The sequence below is a fragment of the Lynx rufus genome, unplaced genomic scaffold (assembly GCF_022079265.1).
Source record: "Lynx rufus isolate CCGP_SWC_20201006 ecotype Redwood Valley unplaced genomic scaffold, mLynRuf1.p SCAF_21, whole genome shotgun sequence".
NCBI classification, from domain to species: domain Eukaryota; kingdom Metazoa; phylum Chordata; class Mammalia; order Carnivora; family Felidae; genus Lynx; species Lynx rufus.
The window spans coordinates 7,682,471-7,710,204 of record NW_025814836.1 but is presented as its reverse complement, the minus strand read 5'-3'; the positions used below and the strand labels follow the sequence as shown (position 1 = coordinate 7,710,204).

General features: G+C 50.1%; 1 protein-coding gene across 1 annotated transcript in view; it reads right to left on the bottom strand.

Annotated features, from left to right (window-relative positions):
- Nucleotides 1–27,734, bottom strand: part of APBA2 (amyloid beta precursor protein binding family A member 2) — a 223,780-nt gene that overhangs the window by 16,115 nt on the left and 179,931 nt on the right. Inside the window, exons 6-8 of the mRNA XM_047086754.1 lie at nucleotides 9,538–9,683; nucleotides 5,181–5,267; nucleotides 2,289–2,474 (exon numbers count right to left, since the gene is read on the bottom strand). Of these exons, the coding sequence (XP_046942710.1) occupies nucleotides 2,289–2,474; nucleotides 5,181–5,267; nucleotides 9,538–9,683 (419 nt within the window). The remainder of the gene's footprint in view (nucleotides 1–2,288; nucleotides 2,475–5,180; nucleotides 5,268–9,537; nucleotides 9,684–27,734) is intronic.

The following is a 27,734-nucleotide window of genomic DNA, read 5'->3' as shown; positions in this document are numbered from 1 at the left end:
CCTGGGAACTGTCCTGCCCCCCCTGGGGTCTCAGGACTTGCTGCTGGTTGCCCCGAGGCCTCCAGGTCTGTCCCCAGCTGACTGAGGTCCTGACAGGGTGGGAGTCTGAGAGCAACACTCCCTTCATAGCTGCACTTATAGTCTGGCAGGGCTGCCCAGTGCCCTGGGATCCACCTAGGGTTCTGCCTGGGTGCCCCAGCCCAACCCATAGGAGCTCCTAGGGACAGTGGGTTCCCTGGGGTGCCATCCAGGAGCCCTTGGCATCTCCCAGCCAGCTGCTGGTGGCAGTCTCCTATTTCCCCATCCACCCTGTGTCCTGGTGTCTCTCCCAGCTGGACTGGGGGACATGCTTGGAACCCTTCAGACAAGGGGCTCACCTGCCCCCCAGTTCACAGCCTGGGCCTGTGGGTGCTCAATGCTGTGAGGCCAGGAGTCCCACTCAGGAAGGTGGGGAGTGCAGGGGGTCTCAGCCAGGGGCTGGCATTGGCAGGGTGGTGCCCAGAGGTGACTGACCTCCTGCAGCACTCCTTTGTGTGGCTCATCTACACTGGCCTCAGCCCAGGAGCAACTGTTTCTAGAGGGAAACTGAGGCTCAGAAAGAGCCCTGGTATCCTTACTGCCACTCCTGTTTTCTGCAGGTGTCCCACACCACTGTCACCAGACCCTCAGAGATCCCTTACTCATCCCCAGCAGCCCCCCTGGACAGAGCCACCATCCAGGACATACGCTCTGGGCAGCTGCTCAGCGTCTCTGGACACACCCCAGGGGGTGGGTCCTTCCCCTCCCTCCTTCAAGGACCACTTGGGAATCCTATTCATGCCCACCTTTATTGGCCCTCAGCCTTCTCTCCTTGCACTGAACACTGGGCCACAGCAGCACCCTCCGACAGCAGTATCCCTTCTCTACCCCTTGGCCCACAGTCATCCACAGGGGCGGCCACCTCCCCTTTGTGCCCCCTGCTCCTCATGACTTCTGTGCCAGCAGACCATTCACCCTCCACTGCTGGCCTGTTCCTTGTCTTACCCTGCCTTTCACTCATAGCCCTTCCCAAGGGCCCATCTTCACCAACCACCCCTCCCCCAAGTCTCTATGACATCCTCAAGCCCTGAGTCACACAGAAGTGCCCAATTAGGTGTCCACGGATACCTGTATTGTGGCGAAAAGAATATGTGTGTGCACCAGTGGGTGTGTTTAAATTTCTTCTCCAATCAGTATGCCATTACTGCAAAGCACTTCTAGCTGTCTTCAACTTCTTAATAAAGATGGCTGCCTCCATCCCTACAGTCTCCAAATGTAAAAACTGGGGGGCCGTTCCCCTCTGCTTCAGGTTTCTGACCTGCAAGTCCATATGTGAACAAGAATGATCCTTGCCAAGTGTCCACAGAGAAGAGATTGCTTTTTAAAAATTCTACTTTGGGGGTGCCTGGGTGGTTCCGTTGGTTAAGCGTCTGACTTCGGCTCAGATTATGATCTCGCAGTTCACAAGTTCAAGTCCCGTATCGGGCTCTGTGCTGTCCGCTCAGAGCCTGGAACCTACTTCGGATTCTGTGTGTATGTCTCTCTCTGCCCCTCCCCCACTCAAGCCCCCCCCCGCCCCCCCCCCGTCTCTCATAAATAAACATTAAAAAAAAGTTAAAAAAAAAATAAAAATTCTACTTTGGCAACAGCCACAACAAGATCTTCCCGCCAGGGGGCAGCAGAGAGACCCGGGCCCATTCTCTCCTGTTACCCCCTGGCCCTGGGCTCCCTTCTCCCATCCCTATTATCCAATTTCAGGCTCAGAAAGATGCTCTCATCCCATTGAAGGAAAGAGTGAAAGGGTTCATGGTCTCCTCGTGAGCCTGCAGTATTTAAGCTTCAGAATTATTTTTCAACTTATCATGATGTGAAGTGGTCACTAGTGAAAGCAGAGCTACTCCCCAGACGCGTATGCTGCCTTCCTTGTGTGCAAGCCCCACATGTGAAAATGTGCATCTTAACAACAGAAAAAAGTCAAGGAGTATTCTCTTTTAGGAGGATAAGGTTTTGTTAAAGGATATCTTCAGATAGCTAGCCACCAATCCCCCCGCCCCCAGCCTATTTAACTATGGTTCAATTTATAAACAGCCCTGAAGTGAAGTAGAACTGTGTTCACCATCTCTGCAAACTCTGAGTGTTAGAAAATACATCAATTACAGTGCATGGGATTTCTACCTGAGACTTGGCTTCCAAAAAGCCTGGGATGCCGGAGCCCTGGTGAAGTCTGGGCTGTTGGGAGAGGGGTGTGGCACGCCTGTGCAGTTACTTACATCCTCAGACTCGAACACGTGGCAAATCATCTTGTACTGCTTCTTCCCCTCCTGGGCCCCGGGGGTGGTCTCAATGCAGTCCTGAGAGGCCGACCGGGGCATGCGGCGCCTGGCCATCAGCACCACGATGTTCCCAATGTCTGCGATATAGGAGATGGTGCGCAAGGCATGGTCCATCATGGTTTCCTGTCAGGAGAGAGAGGAAGGGGTCCACGTTAGGAAACGTCAGGGAGAACAAGCCATTAAAAAACACTCAAATGAAACACCTGGGTGGCTCAGTCGGTTAAGTGTCCAACTTTGGCTCAGGTCATGATCTCGCAGTTTGTGAGTTTGAGCCCCACGTCAGGCTCTGTGCTGACAACTTGGAGCCTGAAGCCTGCTTCGGATACTGTCCCTCTCTCTGCCCCTCCCTGACTCATGCTCTGTCTCTCTCTCTCACTCTCAAAAATGAATAAATGTTAATAATAATAATAATAATAATAATAATAAATAAAAATAAAAAACACTCAGGTTCAGAACTTCTCAAACTTGACACTGATGATGTTTGGGGTGGGTCATTCATTGTGAAGAGCTGTCCCATACACTGTAGGATGTTCAGTAGCATCCCTGGCCTCTACCCACTAGATGCCAGTAGCATCTCCCCCTTCCTAAGCTGTGACAACCAAAGATATTTCCAGCCTTTGCCAAGTATCCCCTGGTTGAGAATACACTGCTCCAGTGAACACAGAATTTCAGGCGAGCGATTCACAGTCAAGGTGAATCTGCCTTCACCTTCAGCCTACAGCACTCTTCCACTGCTTCTTGGAGGCACGATGTTGGGGTGGAGCTCATGGTCCCTGCTGGAGGGAGAGCAGGGAGGCTGCCGGCAGTGAAGCCTGTCCCCACCTGATCACAGGTAGTCTGTGGCTCTGGAGAAGGGTTCCTTCCCTGGAAGACATGTGTTTCTCCCTAGCAGATAAGGAAGGCTCCAAGGCCAACATTTTCCACAGATAAGTTCTTCCCAGAGAGCCCAGGCCCCGGTCAGGGGACACTGAGGCAGCTCCTCTGACTGACGGATGGGTCTCAGTAGCCATTCAATTCCCTGGGCTCCTGGCAGGTCCATTACTCTTGATGGCTTTTGTTGTCTGACAGGACTCTCCACTGAGCGTCTTGCTCGTGACCCCTGCCTAACAGGCTGCGCAAGAAGGCTCGGAGAAACTAATCAGTTGTTCTTTTATGCATTTGTGCTGTTTGCACAAAAGAAAACTGGGTGCTTCGGCAGCCTCTGAAGCCCCTTTTCTTCCTCACGAATCCATTTTACAGCAGGTATTGCCCCACGTCTGTCTTCTGGGAGCTGAGCTGTTTTCTAGCCAAGGCTAGGTTTAAAACCACAAGGGCCACTTTTCAGAAAGGGGGACTGGAGAGGGGACAGTGGTGGTGGCTCCTCAGCATTTCCTGATTTCTGCCTGCATGTCCAGGGTAGAGCCATTGTCCTCCCAGACGGAGGGGCACCTAGGAACTCACAGCCTTCTAAAACACATGTATTGTCTAGCTCTGCTCGTTGCAAGAGCCCAAGAGCAACGACGCGCCCACAATGCTGAGCACGGCCAGCACGCAGGTCTTTGTTGCTGTATGTCATTCCCCACACTAAAAAGAGCTGTGTGTGGCTCCCTGAAGAAATGGCTGATTCCAGGTCTGGGGCAGGGCAAGTGTAAGAGGAGCTCAGAATACCTCACTGTCTCAGAAAGCAACGACATGAGCACAGACTAGAGGGAAGATGTTAAAACCACACAGGACCCAGTTTAAAGGTCTCTGGCCGGCTGAATTTGGGATCACTGGAGCACCAAAAAGAATAAGGAAGTTAACAGAGGTAACACAAGTTAAAAAATAAACATCAGTCCACAGTGAAGAGAGAGAGAGAGAGAGAAAGAAACAAAAGGTCTTCTGCACAGATAGAGAGAGGTCTGATAATACAAGTGGAGAGCGTGACATGATTAGAAAATCACCATTTTGCACTTCCAATGTTCGAACCAACTCAAGCAAGATGATCACTGGATGCTAAAACCTTTAGGCGAAAAAGGGTGTGAGGGAACGGGGTACCCACACATCCAGTGACACCACACAGATTACTCGATGATGACAAAGAAGCAAAGGGGTCATTACCCCGGCATCTGGCCGTCCTCAAAAAGGCCCAGTAATGGAGATCTGGCCCCAGAGTGAATGGGGCCTCCCTCTCAGCAAACCTCAAGCACACAGCATTGCCTGAGGCCTTCCCGACCCCTCCCTCCATCTACCCCTTGCCCTTGGCCTCCTTCCCTCTTTCTCCTTCTCAGCTCATAGGCGTTTATATCCTGCATGGCTCACTTCCTCTTCATGGATCTGTCTTTTCCACCAACAGCAGTGTAAAGCACAGGAAAAATGAGAAGACGCTGGCCACAACACATGGTTTACAGGTAGAAAATCTTCAGACAGCGCCCCCCCCTCCCCGACTCTGGCCCCCTGATGGAGGACCACCCATTCAGAGGGCAGAGGGCTGCCACAGGATTTCCACCCTCCAGCTCCATTCCCCGGACCCGGCATACAGAGGTTTCAGGAAGGCCATTCTAGAATCCTGACGGTGAGCACACACAGCTTCCGAATCCCGCTTTCCTTCCCCTTCATTTCGTCTATTTAATTCAGCTGCAGCCAGCACACCTACATCCCCGGCGTCTTTATCTTCCCGGCCTGATGCTCCTCGGTCCCCTGCAGCTTACTCTAGAATCCACAACCCATTCAAGACCCAAGGTCCGGAGGAGCAATGGTCCTTGGGGACAGCCATTCAGCTCATCCCAGAGGGAAAGTTCTCCTGCGATTAGAGGTGGGACGTTAGGGGTTTAATGACAGGATTTTAAACAATGGTCTTTAAAACCTTACCTGTGTGTCCGCATTTAACACCTTGATCCTCTGGGTGGAGATGAAGAGATCCACTTCGGTCAGAGTCTGGGCATCCCCCTCCGAATTCTAAGAAAGGACAGTGGATACTGTTACAAATTAAAAAAAAAAAGAAAGAAAGAAAGAAAAAAGAAACAACTAACTTGAACAAAAGCCTGACAATTTTACTAATGACCCTGAGCGCCCCTAGAGGAAAATGCTGCCCCAGCTTGGAGCAGCCATGGGAAATCTAAATTGCACACCGCCTTCCAGCGCAATCTGTAGCGAAGTGAGTTCTAAAGGCAGTTTGCACAGGGCGTGAAGGAGGAGGGAGGAGACAGCTTCCGGAAGCCTGAGCATGGAGGGGGGCTGGACGCGTGGGGTCTTATGTCCCAGCATCCAAAGCGAAGCCCTTCCACTCCCTAAAAAGTAGGCCTGCCTGCCGACCCTTATCAAGCCCGGTGAAGGTACAGGGTCTCTGTACTCAGGCTACATGCGTTTCCTGGATTTGGGATTCCAAATATCCCCAGGAAATGGGGAAGAAATTTTCAAAGAAGTTGGATTAGATTGTCAGCATCTTCTGATTTAAATAATCCTAGTCATGTCAATCGCCCCAGCAGGCTTAATGCTGGTCTTCCAAAAACCCTAAGGGAACTAAGACTCCAGCCGGACTCAGTGCTGCCCTCCCAGCAACATCAGAGAAACCAGAAGAATCTGTCACACAAATGCCCCTGCTTTGTCAGCTCCTGGAATACCTTCATCATATGGTCAATTCTTATGTGTACATGGAATGTTCTAGAAGCTGAGTGCACTATTTATTTAGGGTCTGCCCTCAACCAAGATAGCTTGTCATTGGGTTTTACATCCATGGGAATCCTAACTGCTGCTGCACAGTGGCAATGAAATACAAATTCTTCCGGTGTACCCACTGAGGTAAGTAATTCTTTGTGATCACTAGGAGCCCACAGTGGCATATCTTCCACTTCAAACGAGCAGAAAGTATGATTTAATTCCTCACTAAAAAAATCTGAAATCAGAAATCCCCCTGCTGACGATTCCTCAAGAATTCAGAGTCACAGAGGGGCCCTGTATAATATTGATAGATTCGTATTTTAGCTCTGTTTTCAAGGGAAGCAGTCTTGGGGGCTTTCAGCCCACCATGAGATGACACTGCTTTTAACTGATTTTAAAGAGAACACAGTTCTGGGGCGCCTGGGTGGCTCAGTCGGTTGGGCGTCCGACTTCAGCTCAGGTCATGATCTCACAGTCTGTGGGTTCGAGCCCCACGTTGGGCTCTGTGCTGACAGCTCGGGGCCTGGGGCCTGCTTCGGATTCTGTGTCTCCCTCTCTCTCTCTGCCCCTCCCCTGCTCATGCTTGGTCTCTCTCTGTCTCAAAAATAAATAAAAACATTAAAAAAATAATTTTTAAAAAAACACAGTTCAAAATAATCCAGGTGAAAATACTTTGCAGGAATGTAGAAGAACTACTTTTTCTCTGATTTGAAAAACCGGGTTAGGGGCGCCTGGGTGACGCAGTCGGTTGAGCGTCCGACTTCAGCCAGGTCACGATCTCGCGGTCCGTGAGTTCGAGCCCCACGTCGGGCTCTGGGCTGATGGCTCAGGGCCCGGAGCCTGTTTCAGATTCTGTGTCTCCCTCTATCTGCCCCTCCCCCGTTCATACTCTGTCTCTCTCTGTCTCAAAAATAAATAAACATTAAAAAAAAAAAAAAAAAAAAAAAAGAAAAACCGGGTTATATCCTACATCCACATGCTTCTAAACATTATAGTGTGGGGCTATTCCTCAAAATCTTTTTGCTAAAAAAAAAAAAACAAAAAAACAAAAACAGGTTGGGCCAGAAGCAAAAAAAAAAAAAAAAGTTTGCAGGAAGTTTGAGCGCTATGATGTACTTGATCAGAGAACAGGGACACACACATAGAGCTGAATGAGCTCAGACGGGGGGGGGGGGTGTGTGAATGGATTAAGCCAAAACCTGATCACTAATGGTGAACAGCAAAGCTCGCCCCATTGTACTCTCTGCTGGAAGAAAGGGGGAGCGCACCATGCATCCAACAGAGGGCCAGCAATCAGGTGGGCATGTCTGTGGGTGGGGGCACCATGACCCCACAGTCAGCAGCACGTCAGCTGTGTGGGGATGCTGCTTACGCCTGGTCCTGGGCTCCTATCAGCACTTGCCTGGCTAGATGTGAGCACACCAGAAAAGGAGCCCTCAGCCACGATCCTGAACATCCCCTTGCCCCAAGGGAAGAACAACTCTCCATGGATATAATCAGGTGAGCCAGCCGCAGAGGCTCTTCTGAGCTGGGTCTGCCTGCTCCCACCCATTCGGGCTCTCTGGACTACAGATCTGAGGACCAGGCACCAACAGAGCCCTGTTCCAGCTGCCTGGTATTTGGGCACAGGGGTGTAGGGGTGCACCGGACAACTGCAGGCAAGGGACACCTCCTCCTTGGTGGGGCGGGGGAGCACACCCCAATTACAGGTCTGCAAAGCCAACCCATCTGCACTGCCTGGAGGCTCCCAGCAGAAAGCCGGCTTGGGCAGAGGGAGATGGCTGAGTTCCTTCCTGTCCTAGGAAACACCGCGGGACAAAGAGCAAATGTCACGGGGAGAGAAGTCTCACCGCAGGAGGAAGGGAGCCACCAGACAGGCTCTTCTGGCCACACAGACAGAAAACAGGTGTCCTAGATGAGGGTGGAGGACTAAATCTCTTGCTGTCAAAGCACCAAGACTGCACCTGCACCAAGTGAGCGTCTTCCGACGCCAAGTATTTGAGATTTCCTGTATCGGGAGGACCCAGCATTTACTAAATGACCAGTTTTACAAACAAATGACCAGGGGGTCACCTCAATTTTTTTAAAGTTTGCTCATGCTCCAGAAACTCTTACCAGTGGAGAACGCAACTCATGGACAAGCTGACCTTCTCATCATCCTGATTTAGTAAATTAAACTTAATGAGTCTTTAAATATCAGAACAATTTAATTAATTCTGTACAGGAGGCCGAAGCACTCAATGCGTCACATGGTCATGTGAAATGCTACATGTGAAAGCTGTTGATGGGAAACAGTAACGTCACAGCATTAACCATGTTCTGGCATGAGAGACTGAACAAAAACGTAACAAGGGCAATGATGAGGTTCTTCTATAAGTGGGTGGTTAAAAAAAAAAGTGTCTGTGGTTTTGTTCAAAAATCTATTTATCTACCAAGGGAAGAGGAGGAAAAAGCTGTTTGCCACATGATTTGTATTCTTACAAATAGGACCGCCCCCCAAACTGCATAGGACAAAGCCCAGAAACACCAGCAAACCCCTTGGTCCTACACACCGCTTTTTTCTTGATTTTAGCAGCCTTTTGCATCCTCTGAGCAGCATGTAAGAGAAAAGAAAAACAGACAAAGGAAGAAAGAAAGGAAGAGAAGGAAGGGCAGCAAAGTTATTTTAGACTTATGGTTAACACCCTGGGACTCAGACCTTGTGCTCAGAGGAAAGGGGCAGGGGCAGGATGGGTGCATAGCCATCACTTCGGGGAGCACACACACTGACCAAGAAAAGCCCACACACGTCCCCCAAGCGCTGGAAATTACCAACAGCCACCCAGATCTACGAGGGTAAGACTAAGGACAGAGAGATGCAGAACTGGCAGAAAAGCGTCAGGCTCTAGGCAGGGGAGCAGGACTGGGGTCTGGGCAGGAGGGCCCGGGGCTCTGTGCATCTCCTCTCCTGACCACCATGGGCTCACATCACAGACCCCTTTGCCTCTATAAAAGAGGGGGGGAGGGGTCTGACATGATTTCTCACCCTATAGAGGCCAGCAGCATCCACAGACCCTGAACTGCCCAGAGGGGCACCTCCTCAAGCCACCACGCCCTTCTCTCCTGACCCCCTTAGTTTTGCTGACTTGGCCTCATCTTTCTCCTGCCCGTCTGTACCCGGTGTTCAAAACCAGGCGATTCAATGGGTACCCAGAGCAGCAAATACGTCAGAAATTTCTATTTAAACGAAAAATGTGATTCCTTTGTTTCCCCTTCTGCAAGCACTTTGGTGCCAAAGATATACAGACCATCAAAATGGGATTTGAGCCTCCACACAAATGTGTTTTATGAATGGAATGTGGTGGAACCTTTAAAAATTGTGTCTCCAGTGGCCCGGTGGTGGCTCCTCATTAAGGAGCCAGCAGCCTCTGTCCCTAGCCCAGCATTCTTCTAGACAGGCCAAAGTCTCCCTTGGCCTCTCCAGGTGCCTCAGGCATTCCCGCTCTCCCTGCTGAGGGTGGTTGCGTCCCCCTTCCCAACTCCAGTGCCTCCCCACAGTGAACCAGGGCTCTGCTGAGCCCACCAGTACCTTGACCCGGCTGACGGCCTCCTGTGCCTGCATCATTCTGATGTTTTTGGAAGGGTTACGTTCTGAGAGCAGCTGGGTGGACCCCAGGTAGTTGGCAGCAAAGATGATCCCATCAATGAGGTCTTCTGGTTCGCAGGGCCCTGGAACTGAAGAGGACACAGTTAGCATCTTCCCAGAGGACAAAGGAACAAGGCAGCAGGGACAGGGGACAAAGGAGAAGGGCTGAACCATTGCCCATCTGCAGCCAGCAGAGGGAGGCCAGTCTGCTTCCCTCCTCACTACACAGTGCCTGGTATAAGTAGTTTCACAAAATCAACACCCCGGTCAGAAAACTCTACATGCATGATACAGGAGGACAATTCCAGGTCACTCAAGGCACCTCAGCCTCCATGGTGACAGCCACTTGCTACAATCCCAGAGATGCCCTGTCCCCAAGTGGGCAGCATTTCCATGCCTGCCCCAGAGCCCTCTGGAACTCAGGACAGTGAGCAGACACTGCCTGCTACCCTACAGTTCTTCTGGGGCTTTCTCCTCCACTTCTGCACTGTAGGATTCTGGCCCTGTCACATGCCTGGGTGGGCACCCCCATCCCATACACCTCAGGTCCAGGCTGGGTGACATGGTGCTTGCTCCACCTGCTGCCTCTAGGCCAGCGCTGTCAACAGAATTTCCTGCCATGATATTGAATGTTCTATCTTCGTGCGGTTCAGTACAGGAACTGCCAGCCATGTATGGCTTTGGGGCACTTGAACTGTGGCTACTGCAAGAGGAACTGAATATTTTTTTAAGTTTATTTATTTATTTAGAGACAGAGAGTGTGAGCAGGGGAGAAGCAGAGACAGAGAGGAAGAGAGAGAGAATCCCAAGCATACTCCACACTGTTAGCACAGAGCCTGATGCGGGGCTCGAACCCACAAACTGTGAGATCATGACCTGAGTCAAAACCAAGAGTTGAACGCTTAACCAACTGAGCCACTCAGGAGCCCCAGAGGAACTGAATTTTTTAATTTTATACAATCTAACTAATTTACATAGAAATAGCCACATATGGCTAGTGGCTCCTGTCCTGGACAGGCAGCTGGAGGTAAGATCAGCAAACCTTTTCTAAGGGGCTAGATGCAAAATATCTTGGGCTTTGCGGTCTGTCTGTCCTAGGCACCTCTGCACCTGTAGGACAAAAGCAGGCACAGGCAATATGTCTAATGAGCAAGCACAGTCCTGAGTCCGTAGTCTGTAACCATCACTCAGCTTGCCTCTGAGACCCACCCACCTTCCTTTCCAGGTCACACGGCCTTCTTCCCTCTCCCTGCCTGCCTCTGGCCAGATCCCTCCTTGTGAGGGCCCTTGGCTCTGGTTCTCAGGCTCCCCCTCGCTCCAGTGTCCCCAGGGCTGGCTATCCTGTGGCTCCCCAGGCCCCAGGGCCAGCAGTCCCCTCCGCCAGCTGTTTCATGTTCTCATCTCTGACCCACTCTGCTTCTCAAAGTATCCACTCGCCTAGCCCAGATGCCACCGTTCACCAGTCCCATAACATCTGCCCACTGCCCTTGAACCTCTGCCCCCGCCCCAAGGACTCAACAGAACTCCAAACACCCATTCTCTGGGAGGCCTGAAGCTGGAAAGAGAGACGCCCAACAAGGCAAGTTGGTTCCATTACAAATTCATGGACCAAAATGCCCTCAAAACTTGTTGGCAACCCTGAGAGGTTCCTCTGAGAAGTGACTCCTCTCCCACTATGCAAGCACCATTTCATAGCTTCCCCCATGTTCTGGAACTTCCAGTTGCCCCTCCCCCTTCACTGTACCTGACAGAGTGTCACCTGTGCTCCCTGAGGGACAGGCCATCTAAGCAGTCTTCCTTCCCAGGGTTCTGTGAGGCAGTGGGTCCCCACTGGGGGCTGAGGATCACCTGTGACCCCATCCCTCTCAGAGTCAAGTCCTATGAGTTGGGTCTTCTCAGGGCTTTTAAACACCCTCCAGTGTCCCCTGGCGGGTTCCAAAGCCTCCTTCACCCATCCCCGCCTCCAGTGGGCCCCCTCCCTCCTCCCTCTCGAAGGCAAATATCTGAAAAGAACTGCCTCAGCACATCCCAACCTAACCGCTGTGTCCCTGCTCCAATGTCCCCCACACTAAAGCTGCACACAACCTCAGTGCCCTCACATTCAGTGGGCCTTCTGGTCATCGTGTCACCTGCCTCCTTGAGACATGTCTTCCTCACTTGCCTGTCACTCAGTGTCCTCCTCTGTCGCTGGCTGTTCTTTCTTGGCTCTCTGCAGGTACCCCTTCCTCCACGAGGCCACAGAATGCTGACATCCTGGGGACTTAGTGCCTCGGGCTTCCATGACCACTTGCTTGCTGATGAGGGGTACTGTAGTTCTCCAAACCCCAACCCCATGTACTCAGCAGCCTGCTTGCTGGCTCTCCTGGGATGGCCCCATCTCAACACGTCCAAAGCAAAGTCCCAATATCCCACCGCCATCCGGGCACTGAGCCTGGTTCTTCCTCTTGGACACCACCACCCTCCCAGCTGCATAGCCTTCACATCCATATCCAACCCATCCCCTGAGTGCTGTCCACTTTGCCACCACACCTATCCTGAGTCTTTCTCCAGTTGCCCATTTGTGTCCCTTCATTTCCTATGTTGAAGCCCTAAGCCCCAATGTGATGCTATTAGAAATATGACATCTGGGAGGTGATTAGGTCAGGAGAGTAGAGCCCTCATGAATGGGGTCCGTGCCCTTATAAGAGGGACCCCAGAGAACACCTTGCCCTCTTTCTGCCACAGGAGGACATAGAAAAATACCATCTGCAGCCTGGAAGGGGGCTCCCACCAGAACTCGACCACGCGGGCACCCTGACCTTGGAGTTCCATCCTCCACAATTGTGAGAAATCAATGTCTGTTGTTTATAAACCGCCACAGCCTCTGGTGTTTTGTTACAGTGGCAGGACTAAGACATGAATCTTCCACACAGACCATGCTGCCACCAGAGGTCCTTCTAGATGGGAGACCTGATCTTTTATCCTCCCCTGCTATAAACTCCACGGGGCCTCTGATTGCTCTCAGGATACAGACAGAAGTCCCTGAGCTCCAAAACACAGTGTTCCCATTCAGAGGTATGTGTCCGTGAGGGGACAAGGAGAGTTTCACTGGCCTCATCCCGACGTCAGCAGACCCCAGAGTCTGGGGCCCCGGCTCCAGCCCACACGCCCACCAGGCCGCTCAGGTGCCAGGAGCCCAGTGTGTGGCCTGTAGTGAGCAGGCTTTCACCCTGAGAAGTGATTGTGCAACTTCCCTGAAACCAGGCCCACCATGGGTTCAGGGCAAGTTTTCTAAATGATTCTGAAACTTTAGTTCTCTTTAATCCACAGGAGAAAAGGGCACACAAAGCTGAGATGCCCCAGGAGGGGGAGCGTACATCACGCTTTCACTGGAACAAATCTCAGCTCTGTGGACATGAGATTAAAGCTCCAAAGCGGGTCATAGCATGTGTGCATTAGTCTACATTGTCTGCCTGAAGATCCATACCCAGGGGCACACACATCAGACTCACACACATGTGGGGAAACCACAGATACAGAACCGCTGTCATCTCTTCCACAGCAGTGCCACGGCTCCTGCACTAAAGCCAATTTTATAAGGTGCTTTATTTTTTTTTAACGTTTATTTATTTTGAAAGAGAGACAGAGACAGAGAGAGACAGAGCACGCACGAGCAGGGGAGGGGCAGAGAGAGAAGGAGACACAGAATCCGAAGCACGCTCCAGGCTCTGAGCTGTCATCACAGAGCCCAATGCAGAGCTCAAACCCATGAACTGTGAGATCATGACCTGAGCTGAAGTCAGATGCTTAACCGACTGAGCCACCCAGGTGCCCCTTATAAAGTGCTTTAGAACAAGGTGAAGTGTTCTGAAGTTTGAAAGAAACCTATTAATAATACCAGGCCCTGGCAGGTTCCAACTTAGGAATGCCCCAGGTCATGCCCCATGGAATGGTGGGGGCCCTCCCATCCTGACCCCACTGTCCTGGGGACCCCGCCCCTTCTCCCCACTGACCTTGACAGCCTCCGCAGAGCCCCCAGATGATGTACCCCTTCCTCTTGGGTGCTCAGTGGTTTACTCCAGGGATCTTTGATAACACTTGTGGAAGTCTCTAGCAAACCCTCAGGGAACCAATCCCAAGGCTCCAGCCCTCAACCCCCCAGCACTATCTGCAGAAGCCACTGATGCCTCAGGACCTCCCTGGCTCTCCCCATAGATGATACTCTGGAAACTTCCACAGGCTGCTGGCAACACCTCTCAGCAAGCCTGAAGCCCCTCACCCGGCCCCAGCTCTGTCGTCCATGTCTGGAGGAAAGAAGCATCGCCTGCTACAGAACCAAGAGAAGGGGTCCCTTCAGGAGACTTGGGCTGGGGGCTGGGTAGGAGGAGACATGACAAAGGGGGTCCCCTTCCCTCCAATGTCCACACTGTGGGTCTGGGCCCTTTGGGATGGCCTCCCCACCACATCCGTGTCTCTGGAAAAGTTCTTCCCACACAGGTGACATTGCTGGGTCTGGAGGAGGCTGCCTGTGACAGCGAAGGTGGGTAGCCAAAGCGTTCAGGGGGTCAGTGAGGGCAGAATGGGAATGGGTGCAGGGGGTCTCGATGGGGTAGGGGGGCATGAGGGCCTGGTGGTAGGAGGGACTGGGGTGGAGGTTGGGAGCTGAGGGAAGGTGGGTGGGAGGGTCCGGGGGTTATCCTAGCTTCTGGTAGGTCTATAAGCTTCCTCTTTTAGTGCTTAAAAGACACCGAAGAAAAGCATACCGACCCCTGATGCATGTATAGATCAAACGTTTTTCATGCCACTGTTACCACCACCTTCCCCAAAGGTCAGTGCCAGTGGCGGTCCTCTGTTGTGGGATGGTGACTTCTCCTCCAGCCCAGCTGACCCACATTCCTCCCAGGCCACCCACTCTGGCCTTCAGTCCAGTCGGCACTGGCTCTGGTGGGAGAGAACCAGCCCATCACAGGTACCTGGGTGGTAGGACCTCTGAGGGCTCCTCCCAGACTCTCCTCACCAAAAGTCCAGCACAGATCAACAAGCCCTCACCCCCCCACACACACACACAACACACAGGTATGCACACACCCACCCACGCACGTACACACACACACACACACATGAACGCCACATGAGCAGCGCTTGTGGCTCTGACCCCCCAGGGCCACACCTCATAACCGGGCCTGTGCACCCAGTGGGGAGTCGAGATGAAGTGGCCACCATGGCACCTGGGCCCGCAGATACAATGCGGTGCTTTCTGTGGGCAGGCACTTTAAATTATCAAGGTAATAAAGCACCTATATTACCACAAGCCCAAACACAAGAGAAAGAGGAGTCGAGACCCGAGAGGAAGGTAATCCTGGCAGCAAGTGGCCTGGCACCCCGCATCCCCCGGAGCATGGCCCTGCTCCATGACCAGCGTCTTCACTCTTGTGCGGAGAGTGACAGGGGAGACCCATGGCTGAGGCCTCTCAGAGACCTGAAGACCAGAAGGGCCATCCAGGAGAGGGGCCACACCTCTGAACCCGCAACTCCCCAGGCCTGTGACCCCAGGACCACTCACCCCAGGGCCCACGCATGGTGCAGTGAGGCAGCGCCAGCCAGGGCTTAGCAACCCACCAGGCACAGAGAAGGGCTCACCAAGTTACGTCACCGTCATGACTGTTTTAATATTGCAACAAGGCCTGGGGGATCTGTGCTGGGTGGGGCAGGGAACTGGCTGGTCCTCCTGATTCGGAAGAGAGGGAAGGCACCTGCCTCTCCCCCTCCTGCCTGTCAGTGTTGAGGGCCAGGCTGTGTCCCCAGGGCTGGGATAGCCATGGCAATGACTGGGACAAGGCTGGGAGGTGCCCTCTGTCAGATGGTTGGGTAAACAAAGCAAAGGAAAAAGTAAGGTTTTTTCAGACAGGAAGTAGGAGGCAGGAAGCAAAACCCGGTGTGAGGTGACTGGGACTCAGTCCGGATCTGATGAGAAGGGGAAAGGTTGCTCGCAGAAGCTAAGGGGCACAGGACCCAAATGATGGGAAGGGAGATACTTGAAAAGGAGTGTTTTCTGGGGTGTTCTGGGAAACTGACACCCTCCTTTGTGCCCTTTGGACAGTCCTCTTCCTCTCCCTCTCTCCTCTCACTTCCTCTCTTTTTGTTTGCCTCTATTTTCTCACCAGCAAAATGGGCTGAGGGGGAATTCCTGATTTCTATCTCCTTAGGGTTTTCACAAAATTAAGATTAATAGGATAAGCTTCATAAACACTAAAAGCATATAAAGTACAACACATTAATTGCTGAATTCATAGCTTTTATTTGCACCTAACTCAAAACAGAAGTCATACATGGCACTTAGCTGAGGCAGGGCCTCGAGCACCAGACGAGGGAGGCAGCAGCGATGACAGCAGGCAGTGTTCAAGGCCAGCTAACGCGCTCACATGGCCTTGTGAGCAGGCTGCAGGACAGTGCACCGAGGCTCACAGGACAAAGGGATGCTGTGACCAGGCTGATATTAAGTGACAAAGTGGGGACCAGACCCAAAGGCAGCCACATCCCAAACGGTGGCCTCCACCATCATCAACATGAGGAACCTCCCGGCTGCAGATACAAAGTGGTGCAAACCTTTTCCAAACCCTGTACCGGAGGGGGTAGGGGGATGTGGCAGGTCATTTAAAACACCTGAAGCTGCAGCACATGAGGACAGAAAGAGGGAGAGAAGAAGATCCCAAGCAGTTCCTTCTGTGTCTGGAATCATGCTCAGAGACCAAGGGGCCTGCAGAGTCCCCAGCCCCATCTGAGAAATTCTGCCTCGGTGGACCCGGAGTGGGGCCTGGGAATCTGCACTACACCCCTGCCCCCCAGGTCACACTGAAGAGCAGTCAGTGTGGGGATGCCTGATCTCCAGCACACAAGAACTCACCCTCCCCGCCATCTTAGAAGCAAAGCCCTCTGGGAGACCAGGCCAGTGTCAGCTTTCTCACGCAGCCCCAGGTCCCAAGGGCGAGACTCCCACCTGCTCCTTCCATCTCAGGTGCCTTGGTCCTCACTCTGGAGATGACAAATTTTCTCCAGTTGGCCAGGGCTGGGGACACCAAGGGAGGGGAAGAGGGGACAGGAGAGGGGTGGCTGCCGAATGGGGAGGGGCATGGAGGGAGGAACCCCTCCCTGTCCATCCATCAGCAGCCCTGGTGTGCACTGCAGGCACACAGGCACCTGTCACCAGCTAGGGGAAGACAGATGTCACCCCCACAGAGGGCAAGAGGACTGCCAATCACATGGCAGCACCTTCCACCCTGACCGTCAGGGCTTCTGACTGAAGTATGTGTATTTCTACTATCTCACCCCATCTTCCCCTCAGGCCTCATTCTCTCCAGTGAGTGTGGTTCCAAGTGCCCATCATTTGCCCAAGGTCACCCCATAGCTGGGCCCAAGCCACCCGTCCTCCCTGCAATGACCATTACTGACCACTAGATGGTGCCTCTGCGTTCTGTGGGAAAGTCTGGGTGGTCCTTGCAGCCTGGGGTAACCACCCACCCACACCCTCAGCCAGCACTCAGGGAGGGATCTGGGCCTGGGCAAGGGTCTTCATGCCCTATCTGTGGGGTGGGAGTCGAATGGCACTCTGTGGAGCCCATCCCTGGGGCACGGAGGTAGGCCTTGCCTTTTGAATTGACTCCCACCCTCTGAGGCCACTTTTACCAGTTCCCAGGGTGAACATGGGCAGCTCGCCAGACCTTTCTGAAGCTCATTTCCCATTTAAATCTATGTCCCTAAATAGATATATTAAAAGCTGGCCCCGTCTCTCCCACCACTCGAATAAGCCCTGCCGGATCAGGGGGCACAGACTCCTGTGTTGTGAGGACACCCCATCCCGGGCAATGGGGTCTACCACCAGCACCTATGGACGCCTGCTCCCTGGGAAGAAGCCAGTGAAAAATTCAGGTCTTTGTTACAACTCCGACAGATGCCCACCTCCGCCGCCTCCCTCTGCGGGAGGCTCTTGTCATTCCTGCCTTGTTCTTTTTTTTTCAAAAAGGAAACAATACAAAACAAAACGGTGCCTCCAGCATCCTGCCTGTCAGACCTACTCCTACCTGCACATTTATTAGGAAGCCGAGAAGAGCGGCCGGTGTGGGGAGGGGGCGTATTTCAGTTCACAGACACTGCTCTCAACTCCAATCATGAAATGCAGAACCAAAAATCAAAGAGCTTCATTACAATACTAAAGCAGCTGGCCCTACATGTTTGAGCACAAATTGCTCTAATTTGGCCCAACTCTTGAACTAACACTATGCCAAGACCACCAGAGGGAGACAGAACAACAAAAGAATAAAGAGAGGTTTAAAGGAGATCCCATCTCCCCAGAGAGTGATTTCTCCTTTTTAATTTTCTTGTTATGACATATATTATACAAACATAAGTGTATGTAGAATGTATCTGCCAAGTTTGGACAAAGAAGAATAGGGGGCAGCAGGCTCCTTCCTGCTGGGGGAAGCCTCCATATGAAAACACCTGTTGGAAAATCTAAGCTCTGCCAACCTCTCTAAACAGGGAAGTGGGGCGTCCCATAGAGTCAGGCCTTGGAGGCCCCTGTCCCTGACACCTTTGGGGGCAATGATCATGAGGTGGGTGGTGGACAGAGGCTTCGAACCAGTAGCCTGGCCCAGGTGATCACATGAACTCCAAGGCCTGTGCCTTTTTCTGTCTTGGATCCAGGGGGCAGCTGGGTAGAGCCAGAGCACAGCCAAGGATGGGAGTGTGGGTGTGCATCTGAAAGGTCACCGAGTAGAGCCCCCACCCCCTGACACACCACACCTCTGTGTGTCACAAAGGTATAGATCCATTCGGTGCTCAACAACTCATGAAGCAGATCTCAATGTCCCAATTTTACAAATAAGGACAGTACGCACAGGGTCAAATGGCTTTGCACAAGACCACTGCCATTGATTCAGGTACTACGCATTTTTGAGCATGAGGATAGAAAACATGGAGCTCACAGGCTGACATCACTCCCACAGTCAGCAAATAAATGCATCAGGATGACCCATGATGAACGCCATGGAGGAAGGACACTGTGCCAGGGAAGAAGCAACAGGGAAGCCTGCCCTCTAGAGGAATTTGGGGCAGCTGCTCTTTGCACTCAGGTCTGAAGGATGCAAAGCAATCAAAAAAGCCAGAGACAGAAAGGAGAAGAGAGCTTTCCAGGCTCAGGCAAGAGCAGTGCAAAGCCCCTGGGGTGGCCAAGTACAGCATCTTACAAGAACTACAAAATGTTCAAACTGCCCAGGTACATGGGGTGGGCCAGCAGTCAAAACAAGTTGAGGCTGCAGAGAGAGTGCCAGCCAGGCCTGAGGGTCCTGGAGCTACACCAAGGACTGTCACTAAAGAGTATTGGTCAGTGGCCTGACCACTGTTTTTAGAAAGCAACTCTGGCTGCATAGAGGCAAACCACAGAAGGGAAGAAGGGAGAGCAGCTTGGAGGCTACTACAGCTGTCCTAGCAAGTGAGTGATGGTGACAGTGATGGTGATGGTGATGGTGGTGGTGATGATGGTGATGGTGATGATGATGGTGATGTGATGGTGATGATGGTGATGGTGATGATGATGATGATGGTGATGTGATGGTGATGATGGTGGTGATGATGATGGTGATGATGATGGTGATGATGATGATGGTGATGGTGATGATGATGGTGATGGTGATGATGATGATGGTGATGGTGATGATGATGGTGGTGATGATGGTGGTGATGATGGTGATGGTGATGATGGTGGTGGTGATGATGATGGTGGTAATGATGGTGATGGTGATGATGGTGGTGATGATGGTGATGATGATGGTGGTGATGATGATGATGGTGGTGGTGATGATGATGGTGGTGATGATGATGATGATGGTGGTGATGATGATGATAGTGGTGATGATGGTGTGGATGAGGGTAATGATGGTGCCAGAGAGACAGTGATAGACTGAGTCCATTCTGGAGGTTCAATTCACAGTCTGGAATATGAGGTGAGGACGAGGAGTTCTGGAAAGCAGGTTGTGTGACTAGATGGACAAAGCTCATCTCACTGAGGAGGGGACGCTGGGAGGCGGCTGGGCTTGGGGATTCTGGGCACATCTAGATGCAGGAACCTGAGCTTCTTCCAAAGAAGCTCAGGAGACAGCTGGACTCAGGAGTCCTACTGAACTCCTGGTGGCAGGTGAAGCTGCAGACACAGAAGAATCCTTGGGAGAAGGGGTGGGGTAGGTGGGGAAAGGGCCCAGGACCCAGCTCTATCAAGCTCTGGCACTCTGTGCCCAGAGGGGCGTCCCCAGCTGTGCCCAAGCTGGCAGGAGGAGAAAGGATCCCTCATGCTTCTGGTGCATAGTGACCAGGAAGCCAGCGGTGACCTTAGAGAGCTGCTTTGGAGAACACCAGGGCAGGGCAGGAGCCAGCCAGGGGGTTGTGGAGTGTAGGAGAGGTGTGCAGAATGAGACAACCATTCCCAAAGTCTGGTGTAGAAGAAGAGGAAGGCGGATTGGTGGCTACAGACACATGCAGGTTGGGACAGATGCACTCAGAAGCCAGCAGAGGGGAGAATGGAAGACACAGGAGAGAAAACACATCAGATTCAGTGAGTTTCAACAGCACATACAGGATGTTCAACAGTCTCAGCTGGGGTGAGGGGCCACAGCCCTCTGAGGAGAGGCTAGGAGCAGGCAAAGTGCCAAAGCCACATGCCAGGCAAGCCACGGAGATAAGCACAAGAGCTGGCCCAGGGAAGGTGTCAAGAATAGGAGAGGAGGCAGGAGGGGATGAACCTCAGAGCTGTGAAATTGAACCTCAGGTTAGACCTTCTCCCCGCAGACCTGGGGCATGGTCTCCAGGCTCTGGAAGGGTTCTTCCTGCCCTGAATACTACCCCCAGCCCCGCCACCACACCAGCGTGTCCCAGAGCCAGACACCCCTGCACTGCCATGGGCTGAGCTGTGCCTCTATGAAGCCTCTGTTAAAGGTGACCCTGTAAGAAGGCTGATATAAACAAGAAGACGCTGAGAAACCAGAGCCCTGGAACATTCAATGGGGAGACGACATGCCTGAGGCTGCAGGACAGGTTGGGTCATCACTGAAGGAAAGGATTTGAAAGTTCCACAGTGTGGAACATTGGACACCCAATAAGCGAGATGAAGTCACTGGCTGCCAGGAGGAAGAGAAAGAGTCAAGGAAGGCCAAAGCCAAGCTCAAAATAGTACACAGATCTGCCCAAGGCAGGTCCTAAGCATAAGCTTGTACCTGAGGAGAATTATAGCGCAGAAAAAGGAAAATGAATACAAAAACTGGCAAAAATGGGGAAAGGCATAGACAAAGCAGCTCTCTGCAGCAGTATTTATAAGAGCAAAGCCCTGGAAACCATCCTAACATTCCCACATAGGGGATATCCATCCACACAGTACAGGTCTACAGAACAGCACAGAATACCTCTACTTATTGGTCTGCACTGTGTGGAACTTTGGCAAAATCTCCAGGGTTTAGTGTTAAGCATAAAGAACAAGATGGAGAAAAGGGTATCTCTAACTCATTACCTTTTACCTAAGAAAGGGGAAGATTTACCTAAGATAAATCTTCGAATGTTAAAACTGGTTATCTCTACTGGAAGGAAAAGATTCGGGGTGTATGATAAAAGGGTAAGAAACTAGACATCTTTGCACACACCCTGTTTTGCATACTTGACTTTAGAACCATGTAATTATTTTATATAATTATAAAACCAAATTCAGTGAAAAAAGCAAACTCCTAAGAATTAAAAGAAAAATCCATCTAAATATGTATGCAGTATGCATTTGTGACATAATAATGGAAAGAAGAACTATTCTGAATGATTTTAAAACACAGTAAATTGATGGCACATCCCTCTTGGGCTATCCTCTAAAGACCAAAGTCAATGCAAATGATCTTGAATTGTATCTATAATCACATGTCCTTGGCAATGTTGGTCTTGTTATTCTGAGACTATTGTATGATTGAAGAAATAAAACAGATGCAGAATTATGTTGATGTCCTTGAGAACAGGGATTTGGGGCATAGGAAAAAGAAGGTGCAAATGTAAAAACACTACAGTCCTGATAATATGAATCATGATGCATTTTATCTGAAAATCAGTAAGAATCATGATGCACTTTATTTTAAAACATATAGTATATTAGTTATCTATATACATGTAACAAATGATCCCAAAACTTAGCCTGAAAACAACAAATATTTATTATCTTAGTTTCTGAGGGTGGGGAATCGAGGGGCAGCTGAGCACTTCTGACTCAGGGGCTCCCCCAAGACTACAGCTGTTTAGAACAGAGAAGGCTCCACTTCCAAGTTCACTGATGAGGCTGTTGGCCAGAGAGAGACATCAGCAGGATCTAGATTTCCCAACCAGTGTTTCAAAGGGAGGCTTCTGCCATTTCATATACTAATATAAATGTAATGCGTGCCAAATAAAAATGCCAATGGGAATTTTTGTAACTATATAAGCTAATTCTAAAGTTTCTATGGAAAAATAAATATGCAAGAGGATCTAGGGAAGTTCTGAACGGGGATGACAGTGACAGAAGACAGACATCAGCCTTCCAGGTAATAAAATGCATGGTAGGTAAATCCCCAGTCAAATAAAGCAGCCTGGTTCTGGGACCTCAGTGGAGATCCAGAAACAGACCTAGATGTATATGACAATTTATTATATGACAAAGGCAGCATTTCATTTCAGTGAGGAATGAAATTCATGGAATAGTTTTGGCACAAATAGCTGTTTGGAAGAAAATGCTTAAAATGTAACTCCTTCTGGATCCATATACCAAAATAAATTCTGGACAAATCAAATATGTAATTCATTAAAGTCATAAAAGTTCTATAAGGAAAAAAAATAATGGTAAGAGTGTAAAGGTCATACTAATCCCAAAAACCTAGTAACTTCAAAGGAAAAAGATGCATACAGTTGCCTAATAAAATGTTCAACAAAGTAAAAATATGGAGGTTCCTCAAAAAGTTAAAAATAGAACTACCCTATGATCCAGCAATTGCTCTACTAGGTATTTACCCCCAAAATACAAAAGTACGAATTGAAAGGGGGTACCTGCTGGCACCCAAATGTTTATGGCAGTATTATCTACCATGGCCAAATTATGGAAAGAGCCCAAGTGTCTACTGACTTGATGAACAGATTAAGAAGATGTGGTGTGTGTGTGTGTGTGTGTGTGTGTGTGTGTGTGTGTGTGTGTGAGGAATATTACTTAGCCATAAAAAGAATGAAATCTTGCCATTTGCAGTGATATAGATGGATAAGCTAGAGGGTATTATGCTAATTGAAATAAGACAAAGAAAGACAAATACCATATGATTTCACTCATATGTGGAATTTAAGGGAAAAAAAAGGAGCAAAGAGAAAAAAAGAGAGAATTAAACCAAGAAAAGACTCTTAACTATAGGGAACAAACTGATGATTACCAGAGGGGAGGTGGGGAGGATGGGTTAAAAGGTGACGGGGATCAGGAGTACATTTGTGATGAACACTGAGTGTTGTATGCAAGTTCTGAATCACCATATTGTACACCCGAAGCTAACACTGTGTGTTAACTAATTGGAATGTAAATAAAAACTCTACTTTTTAAAAATATTTTTTAATGTTTATTTTTGAAGGAGACAGAGAGAGTGTGAGCAGGGGAGGGGCAGAGAGAGAGAGGGAGACACAGAATCTGAAGCAGGCTCCAGGCTCTGAGCTGTCAGCACAGAGACCAACGCAGGACTTGAACCCACCAACCGTGAGATCATGGCCTGAGCCAAAGTTGGATGCTTAACCAACTGAGCCACCCAAGCGCCCCAAATAAAAACTTTAAAAAATGCAAAAAAGCAAAAGATGACAGTAGCTTAAGGAAAACTTTTACAATATAAATCAAAGGGCAAATGTCCTTTATATGTAAAGAACAGTGCAAATCAATAACAAACACCAAAAATCCAACAGAGGAGTGGGCAAAGGAGACAAACAGACATCACGCAGGAAAATCAACACAAACAGCTTGTAAACACATGAAACGGCATTTGGCTTCACTTCCAATGGAAGACGTGCACATAACATCAAGAATATATCACTTTTCATCCGTTGGCCTGGCTAAGACCAAACGGTTGGATGGCATGCAGTGTTGGTAAACCAGCATTCTCACACACAACCCTGTCTTCCTCTTGGGCCATTTCTACCCAAATTGGCATGTGGCAGACTGTAACCCTGCTCTATCTAGGAATGGCTTCTGTAAGAGAACTCATACATGGACACAGAGACATATCCATGAAGCTGCTCACTGCTGCACTGACTAAACACAACCAAACAATCCACGGGGGACTCATTAACACCCATCATATGTCCATGAACCTGAATCCTGGGCAGTCACTTAACAATTAGGTGGTTCTAGAGCTGTTATCTCCAAGATGTAGCAAGAAATGAAAAAGCAAAGTACAGACCCATTTGTCCCAGTGTAATATCTATTTTTAAGAAAAGGGTCTATAGTTTTATATATGTCCAAGAAATTTCTGGAAGGATTCACAAAAGACTTAACAGTAACTTCTATTCCAGAAAGGGATCGGGGGTCTGGGATGGGCAGATGGAAAAGGGAAAAGTACAGGGATGTGCAGATAGAGAAGGGAAATAAGGATTTCCAGGGTAGAATGCATTTTTAATTCTTAGGGATTTTGGCTTGATCTAAGCACTACTCAGAAATATCTTAACAAACCTCCAGTGAATAGAAGTTCCTATTTTAAAATCTGTCTAATCCCTATTCACGACTCCATTTGGAAAACTGGAGACAAGATCAAATAATGTTTGTAAAAAAGGAAAGTCATTTTTTTTAACTTTATTTATTTTGAGAGAGAGAGAGAGAGGTAAAGAGAAAGGGAGAAACAAAATTCTAAGAAGGCTCCTCACTGTCCATCTCATGGACTGTGAGATCGTGACCTGAGCTGACATCAAGAGTCAGACACTCAACTGACCAAGCCACCCAGATGCCCTCCAAAAAGGAAAGTTATTTTGGCTTTCACAACTTCCCTTTGGAATGCTCTGGGCCCCTACAGCCCAGGTTTACCTTACTCCCATCCTCCCACCAACAGCATCCCAGACACATGCCCACCAGTCCCCCAGGCCTGCCCGCTCTGTGATTCAGGAGCCTGGCCCCTCTGACAGGCTGGAGAAGAAGAGATGTAAGCTGTCTTCATTTTAGGAGTCTTAATCTGAACAGGTTCACCGCAAGTGCTCATTTTAAAAGGTCAGATCATAAGTTCCCACTGCATGAAAATAACCAAGGGGCGTTATCATGGTGAGGACCCCTAAAAGGTGTGAGGGGCAAGCTCAGCAGGGCCAGGGGCCCCCATGTTCTATGAGTGGCCAGTGCACAAGGGGGAAGTTGACACAGTAGAGACAGGTTGTAAGGGACCCCAGGGCCCTGGCACCTGAGGACAAGCAACGTTCTATCATAAGCCTAGAGCTGTTGGTGGGGTGGGGTGGGGTGTGTCTTAGGACATCTTGCATAAGCTTTGGCTGTTGGATTAGGAGAACAGTGTAAGGAACAGAATACAATCTATCAGCCTCTGTTGTTTTGTCCTGAAGCTGCCACTGTCAGACTCCATTGCTTTGGGGCCAGCACCAACTTTTTGGTTTTATGGAAAAGCCTTTTATGTATACTCATTTAGAGGTGGGCAACCACCTAGTCCACTTGGATTTATGCCACTGCCAGCCTCTATGTCCCTCAGAAGGGGATATCCTGGGGGTCCCGCCATTCCTCGCCACTCCAGGATTCCTCCCACAGGGAAGGCAGTGGGTCCTCCGTCCAATGGGCCCTTGCACAAGATTCACCCTGCAGCATCAACCTTTCTGGTCTGAGAGGAGCCAAGAAGATCAACAGATCCTGGGGTATTTTCCTGCAGATGGTGGTCATGGGGGCCTCTTCACTCAGGTGCCTCTGATGAGAGAGGGCTGTGACTCTGAGCCTGAGAGGGGCCAATGGCTCTGACCTCTGGAAGGTTCTCCTGTGGACTCCCTGGAGTCTGAACCACGTGTCTTCTCCATTCTTTTTCTATTCTTTTTCCTCACCTGCTGCATGCTAAGGGTTGCTCAAGCAGTACAGTTTGGGGACAATGAGCTCAGACTCCCACCTGGGTTCCAATCCTGCTCTGCCACATACTACCTGGTGATCTTGAGTGAATGACTTACCCCCTCTGAGCCTCAATTTACTCATCAGTGACAGCACCTACCTCTTAGTGTTATCAGGAGGACTGCTGAGTCAGTATATTTAAGAGCTGTGCCTGGCTCAAAGTAAGCCCCCAAAAAGAATTCCCTGGCCTCAAGAGCACCTGGGTAGCTCAGCTGGTTAAGCATCCAACTCTTGATAGCAGCTCAGGTCATGATTCGTGGTCCGTGATATCAAGTCCCACGTTGGCTCTGCTTTGACAGTATGGAGCCTGCTTGAGATTCCCTCTCTCCCTCTCTCTCTGCCCCTTTCCCACTTGCTCTCTGTCTCAAAATAAATAAATAAACATTAAAAAAAAATTCCCCGGCCTCATTATTGATGGTAGTGGTATATGAAGGCATGTCAAGAAGGCAGGAAACCAGCCTGGTGAGGAATTTATGCTGCTAAGTACCCAGATATGGGTCTAATATCAGCAACCAAATGACCTCAAATGAGTTGCTTGAACCTCATTTTTCCTACCCTATAGAATGAGGGGAAGCATCTGCCCTTCCTGTGGTGGCTGACCTGAAGCAGGTGCACAGCACACATCCCTGGCACTGGTGCACACTAAGCCCCCAGTCGATGTTAAGATGGTGTCTGTTGTCATTGTATAGTAACTGTTATTATTTTTCATTACTATTAACAATTACTAGGTGTGAAATAAGGTAGGACTGAAGGCCATCCCTCATAAAAACTCCAAGGAGCTTTTCTTCCAGTGTGATTTCTCAGACCCAGAGGAGGTGGGAGATCTGTTTTCCTGTCATAGTTATACTGGGTCCTCTCAGCTAATCAGACTTTCAACCAGAAGACTGAACAAGCCCTGGAGGTTCCCCCACACTTGAAATGCTTGTTGGCTGGATTGGGTGTAGCACTGGGGTAGGCACTGGGGGCTTGTTACCCCAATACTCATTTCTAGACCTTCTCCCCTGCCCTCCTGGAAAGCCAAATACTTGATCCTCCAGTCAACACTGAAGTTGACCAGGGCACTGGTCATATGGTACAGCTCTGGCCAATGAGAGACAAGGAGGAGTCTGTTGAGTAGGTCTTCAAGGTCTTTTATGTGAAACATACAGATTCACAAGGTTTCCTAAGTACAAGTAGACATGGGGCTTCTTCCTCAAAAAGAATAAGGCAGGAGCATTCTTCCGTGAGTGTACACACAGCTGTATAGGAGCTAGGCAGGAGCCCAAGGGTGTGAAACACCCATCAAGGAAGAGCCATCCCAGTTGAATTCAGACCCTCATATTCTCACGGGCCAATATCTCTGACAACCATTGCACGGGCATAGCTAACAGGAAATTCTAAATTAAGGCTATCCACACTGGTTTGAGCTGGTCACAAGCAGCTCTAGCCACACTGAATTGGTTTGGGGCATCCAACATTGTTTTGATTTTATATATAAGCTGGTACAGAGAAGTGAGTTTTCTGGAATGCTAGAAGTGAGAGGTACTTCTCAGAGCACCTGGGCATTGATACTGCTTCCTGATCCTTCTCCATCTGCCTCCTCTGTACCTAGGAGGCTGACTCAAGAGCCAGGGGAATCTAACATCCGAATCATTCCCGTAAGCAGTTTGAGGGAGCTCTGCCCAGATGACACCATGATACTTTGAAAAGCGAGCTTCTCGGACCCACAAGAGCCCACCTCACTGAAACACTGTGACTGGTACACCCCGTTGCAGCATTCTGACCACCGAGGAAAGTGTACATCTTTCCCTATTTATGAGATGTCGAGTCCTCTGAATCAGGAACCCAATCAACCCTACAGTGGGGGCATGGAATGGGTGTTGTCTCTTCGTGCCAGTCATCGGGTCCTGAAAAAACCACAACTAGCCAGCTGGACCAGAATTATCATAACCTATTGTGCCCTGAAGAAAACCAGTTTGATCCAGTTTTAACTTGCTAAAACTTACCTAGAACCACATGTAAACAGCTG